The 5,928-nt window shown below is 49.4% G+C and overlaps 1 protein-coding gene across 1 annotated transcript in view; it reads left to right on the top strand.

Moving 5' to 3' along the window:
* LOC103362419 (circularly permutated Ras protein 1) overlaps positions 1-4,030 on the top strand; it is a 13,410-nt gene extending 9,380 nt beyond the window's left edge. The window contains exons 12-20 of the mRNA XM_008288769.1: positions 60-141; positions 221-336; positions 429-513; positions 1,424-1,530; positions 1,745-1,857; positions 2,363-2,474; positions 2,605-2,745; positions 2,894-2,987; positions 3,411-4,030. Coding sequence (XP_008286991.1) covers positions 60-141; positions 221-336; positions 429-513; positions 1,424-1,530; positions 1,745-1,857; positions 2,363-2,474; positions 2,605-2,745; positions 2,894-2,987; positions 3,411-3,557 — 997 coding nt within the window. The 3' untranslated portion in view covers positions 3,558-4,030. The remainder of the gene's footprint in view (positions 1-59; positions 142-220; positions 337-428; positions 514-1,423; positions 1,531-1,744; positions 1,858-2,362; positions 2,475-2,604; positions 2,746-2,893; positions 2,988-3,410) is intronic.
* The last annotated feature ends 1,898 nt before the right edge of the window (positions 4,031-5,928 follow it).

Genomic DNA, 5,928 nt, shown 5'->3' on the forward strand with positions numbered 1-5,928 from the left:
GGGCCTCCACCTACGTCCTGGTAGACCCCCTTCATGCTCTGCTTATGTTTCTGTTGCAGCCTCCGGGAACACGGAGCCACGGGTCTCGGTCCTGCAGTGTTAGCCTCTGTTGCCGTGGCGTCCAGGTATCCAGGTTCAAAGGTGAGCCGTGAGAGGACTGGTCAGACATTATGGCATCTCGATGAGGAGACCAACCAACCCGACGCTGTGTGTTCTGCAGGTAGTTCTGTGTACCGACGGCAGAGCCAACATCGGACTCGGGGAGCTGGAACAGCCTGCGTCTCCAGATGCTCCAGACTTCTACGGACGTCTGGCCCAGCGGGCCGTGGACAGCGGGTCGGGACCGCCTGCACCATGGACTCAGTTCAGACTGGTTCTGTGCTGAACCTGAACTAGAATGAAAATATTCTGTTTCTGCTCCTTTCCAGCGTCATAATCTCAGTGATGACCTTCGAAGGGACCGACTGCCGGCTGGCTGACATCGGCCGACTGGCTGACGCTACGGGAGGACAGGTGGGACAACGAAGCCACTTGGGTGCATAGGCATCAGCGCCCTGTCACACTGAACCTGTTCTCAGGCTCTTATCCAGGTTGTTTTCTCCGGACCAGGTCCTTGCTGGTGCTGGATCTGCTCTCAGACATACGTTGCTTTAGATTAAAGCGTCTGCTGATGAAACTGTAGAACTGTTGGAGCTAAGACATGAACGCTAACGTTCAGGGACGAAGTTCTGAAACATTACTGGCTTCCATCCTGGACAAATAATAATTATAATGAGGACCTGCTAGTTTTAATAAATCACAGGCAGCTGCAGGTTTGAGTGCAATAACCTGCACAGGTGGACAATCAGAAATGAACTCTGTCATTTGAGTTTGAACCAGTAACAGGTGAATCTGTGGCTCCAGAATGATGAGTTATGATGTCGTCCACGTCGCTGTATGAGGCCTAAATTACTAAAATGCACTTTAATTAATGTGCTCATAGCGAGCTGATGGAGGAGGAAACAAACATACCTGCCTCAGGTGCCTCAGAGGTCCCTGATCAGCACAGCAGGAACAACTATGACACAGAAACAGTAAAATAACATCAGAACATGTGACAGGTGGATCAGAAAGGTCTCCTCTCTAGTGATCACTGACCAATGCAGCAATGACAAAGGTTTTATTTAAATTAAAACAAATGTAGGTGGCTGAATGAATGACCCCCGTCAGGCTAAACAGGACCAACTGAAGCCTGTCTGCTCCGTCACTGAACCCCAACTCAGTAAAAGCTAAACTCTCAAGTTGGATCTGCACATGAGGAGTCCAACATCCAGGTTCTGTTTGATCCCAACATGAACCAGAGCTCACAGAACCGACGGCTTTAGTCCACAGAGAGGGTCTAAATAAGCTCCCCTGATGAACTCTTGGTCCTGCTCCTCTACAGGTGAACATCGTCAGCATCGGCACCGTAGCAGCAGCCATCCAGTCGGTCAGCGTGGACAGCGTCCTGGCAACGGGCGCCACGGCAACGCTGCTGGCTCCCGACGGAGTGTGAGTGTGACATGATGAGAGACATATAGAGACAGGAACTCCTCAGCTGGTTTCATATGTAACATGATGTGATGGTGGACTCATCCAGGGTGCATCATCATGCAGTCACATGATCTAACCTTCTCCGTGCAGTCTCCCTACCGACCTGTGTGTGTGCCGGTGGAGAGCAGCCTTCTGTGGAGGGTTCAACGTTCCTCTCTGTGTTTCTCTGCAGATATTTTCCGTACGAGGATGAAGACAATCACAAAGTGGTGAAGGAGATTGGGAACATCACCAGAGGGGTGGAGGTCACTTTCCAGTTTGCTGTGAAACCAGATCTCATGGACGGTGAGACGAACGCTCTGACTTCACACCTGGCAGTGGGAACTACGTTAGATTAGTTAGAAATAGTCTACAGAAACCAGATAATAACACACGATGAACTCTTTGTGGGTCACCTCATGTAGCATCATTCAGTCCTCCTCCAGAACCTCCTCAGAACATCTGGTTCTGTATCTGCGGTAACGTTATCTACTGATCAGAGTTCTACCTTCAGACTGCTCCAGGTCCTTGAAGTCCACAGAGGAGGCTCCACATTTATCACGTCTCTTTCTTGGTATTTTGAATAAAAATCTGTAAAAGATCCGTGAAGATCAGGCAGCAGGTTCCAGTGAAGACATGTTCAAAGCTCCTGGTTGAATAAACGCATTAACATTTATTCATTATTCCCGTTTAGAAGTCAGATGAAGAGCTTCATATTGGAGCAGACAGACTCGTTCTCAGCAGATGTGGCTGGTTTGATCTGGACCGGCTCTGTTTAGACATGCTGTGACACATCGGTGCTCGTTTCCAGTGTTTCTGCAGAAGGACACGCTTCCGTTCCAGCTGCAGCTGAGCTTCAAGACCAGAGACCAGCAGAGGGTGACTCGCATCGTGACCGAGCAGCGGCCGGTGACCAGCAGCAGGTAAACCTCCAACACATCCATTAGGGAGCATACAGCTGGTTCTGATCGTGTTCTAGAGGTTCAGTGTTGAGCATCAGGAGCTGCTGCTTCCTGACGGTCAGAGATACTAACGCTCTTCATCTCTTGTCAGCCGTATTGTCATCAGTCAACTCAACACGGCCGTCCTCAGCGTCCACTGCGCTCAGCTCTGTGCCAGTTTGACGATGGAGGGTCGAGTCCAGGAGGCTCAGAGGCAGCTGAAGGCCCAGCAGCACCTGCTCCAACTGGTCAGGTACGAGCCTCCCAGCGCTGCCAATCCAGGAAGACCACACACTAACGCCAGAACATTATTACCTGCAGGATAAACACCTGATGTGGTGATTCTGAATGGTTCAGCTGGTTCTGTTGGTGGTGACGTCTCCCCTCTCTCTTCATCGCAGCAGGTTGAGGCCCATCAGGAACGAGGAGAGCATCTACGGTAACTGGATGAGGACCATATCGACCATCTGTGACGACATCAAACCAGAAAGACCCGTAAGCCACGTACGTCTCGGTTCCGTTGATCCACTCACAACTAAACAGAAGCCAACAGGCCCATTGTTCCTGTCCCAGCGTCCACTAGCATGAATCACACGTGATGAAGTGCAAACGCAGCTCGTTCACTGGTTCCTGTTTCAATTTAAACCAAACACTGAAGATGGGCCTGATTTCTGTTGACTGGTATCAGACAGAAAAACAGGTCCAGCATCCAGACCTGCAGCTTCAACGTTAGATCTAGTTTCTAATCCTGTAAACCACTGCCCCCTGTTGGACATGAGCTGATCACTAATTAGTGTCCTACATCCAGACGTGATGCAGGTCTGAGCGCTGGATGTTTGAGGAGTCTAACACGATACATTCATGTACATCCGGTCTGCTGAAAACTCCCGTTACAATCAGCTGTTTGTCCGCTTTCAGAGCCTCTCCGACGAGTCAGCGCAGGTCATTTACCAGATGAGGAGGGTCAGCAGCATCAACAGCAGAGACGCCTCCCACAGCAGCAGCCCACCGGAGCTCCAGCAGAGGCAGCAACAAGACTCCGACGGAGGCAGAATGAAAGAATAAACAGTGGAAGCAGCCCTGTGTCGTCTGTGTCTGCTCATCTACCGCTTCACTGGCACACAAGTCTGTAGATTTAGTTCTGATTGATGCATTTCTCTCCTTTAATCTGCACTGCACAGCCCATAATGAAGACAGTGTTTGGTCTCTACTGAGGTGGTGGAGGAGAACATTTTGATCTAAACACAGTGAAGGTATCTGCTCCATGTGGACCACACAGAAATGGACCTTACTGCACAAATCTAGTCGCATCATGAAGCTAAATCCCTCCGTTATCATGTTCAGTCCTTCCCGTGTGGAGCGCTGCAGGTCTGATCGATCAGGACTAAAGCTGATCAGTAATCGATCTGTTCCCTATCGATCCCTGACTGGTGAGTCCTTCTGTCCTGCACCAGATTTCTGTTTTAAAGAAACTGCTGCTCAGACAGACACACTTCATGTGTTGAGTGCTAAATAAATGGTTTCTTTGTCGTTTCAAACAGTGATTCTTGTTTTTCACTGAAGAATACAGATTTGATGCTGCAGCTGTGTGTAGGATACTCTGGTGCTTCTGGAAAGACATTTGAGGTCTTCAGTGACCTGTCTGAGAAGGTCCTCAGGCCTCCAGGCCAGTTCCTTGAAGACGTTCCACCTCTCATCCAAGAGGCTTCATCAGCTCTGACTGACTAGTTGGGAGTTCCACATACTGATATCCTGAAGGAGACGTTAACACCTGAGTTTGGGGTCTGTTGCTCCTCCCCCTCGTTATGTGGGTCGTTAGTGCTCCTCCTGACACAGTGGGGTTCGTTAGGGTCTTTGTGTCTAGGTGTGGATGTGGGTTCATCTTCCTGGGGAGAGATCTTTGGACTGAACTGTAAACAGGTGATGCCTCAGACGGACGGTGTCAGCGTTGTGTCTGCTGCCCCCCGGTGGCCAACCTGAGTAACCACTGTTGTCAGGAAAGAGAACAGCTTCACTAATGCGCTGAACTTTCTGTTCTGTTCTCCGTTCTGTTTCATTAACATCCTGATGTGATCAGAGAGGGAACAGGTTCAGTGTCGGCAGCAGCTCTATCAGCCGTGAAGCGACTCAGTGGAATGTGGAGGAGAAAAGTCCTGCTGGTTCCTCTGATCTGAAGATAGCTCAGTGTACAGCCGCAGAAGGGACCCAGCATTCTCTGTTGCTGCTCCTCACATCTGGACCGACCTACCCATGCACATCAGGCAGGCCTCCACACTGTCTGCTTCCAAAACCAAACTCAAGACCCTCCATTGACCGGCTTTAACCCAGCATGAGACCCAGCTCTGGTGTCTCATGACCCCCCATGTACAGCTCTGTGTTTCAGCTGTGGCTGTTCTGAAGCGCTCTATACATAAAGCTGATTTGATTTGGCAGAGAGTTACCTCCAGTCCAGCAGTGTGTGTGAGCGGCAGACAGAACTAACCGGTGACTAAAACACTGGAGCACATTCATGAGGCGTCGCTCTTCTTCAATGTTCCTTTTTTAATGACACGTCTTACTCACAAGTTCTTATGATGAACTGAATCCACAGGACATGAAGCTCCACAGACGTGTTCAAATGACACTGGTCTATAAATATGTAAGGGTGTCCACGTTTTACATCAATGACGGTGAATCAGTCCATTAAAAATAACTTTCTATGACACAAGTCTGAGAAATGTGAGCTTTCTGGTAGCATGCGGGTGGACTGGCTTTCTTTGTCAACATGATGATAAATCAGATAAACTTGGGTTTAACCAGGTCAAGTGTACTGTCTGTTGAATCATTTACAGTCGGTTTACTGAATGAGAAAACGATGCTTCTTCATGTTTAAAACCCACTGAGATGTATTTTTAATAATAAACCTCAGACAAACCCGGCGTCTGCCAACTACAAACTGTTGTGTCAGCGCTTTCTTTGTCGAAGTGGCCCGTGAGCTGACTTCTGAGCCCAAAGCAGCAGGCAGAGGAGGAAGTTTTCCACCACACGGTCTGATTACAGGTCAGCCGGTTTATCCTCCTCTGCATCAGCAGCCAAAAGGAATGACAAACGTGAGTCGTGTCATCGATCCACAACCAGAAACACATTCAGAGCAGCAGCCAGAACCACACAGAGAAGACTGAAGGAACCGGATCACACAGAGTCACATTCCCACAGTGTGCAGCTCAGGTCAGACGACACCAGGAAGCTACCGTCGTAGGACACCGTGTTCACACATAGCTGTCATGACGGCGGTGAAAACAGACTCTGGACTGATGAGCTGCAGGCAGCGATTCTGATCTCAGGCCAGGTGTTGACCTACATACTGTACACCTGTCATCAGGTGTTTATTACAGAGGAGGAATCACATTAGAGCATTTATCAGCCCTTTAGCTGCAGGTACAGAATGAATGCTTCA

This window comes from Stegastes partitus, unplaced genomic scaffold (genome assembly GCF_000690725.1).
Source record: "Stegastes partitus isolate 25-593 unplaced genomic scaffold, Stegastes_partitus-1.0.2 Scaffold573, whole genome shotgun sequence".
In the NCBI taxonomy this organism is placed as follows: domain Eukaryota; kingdom Metazoa; phylum Chordata; class Actinopteri; family Pomacentridae; genus Stegastes; species Stegastes partitus.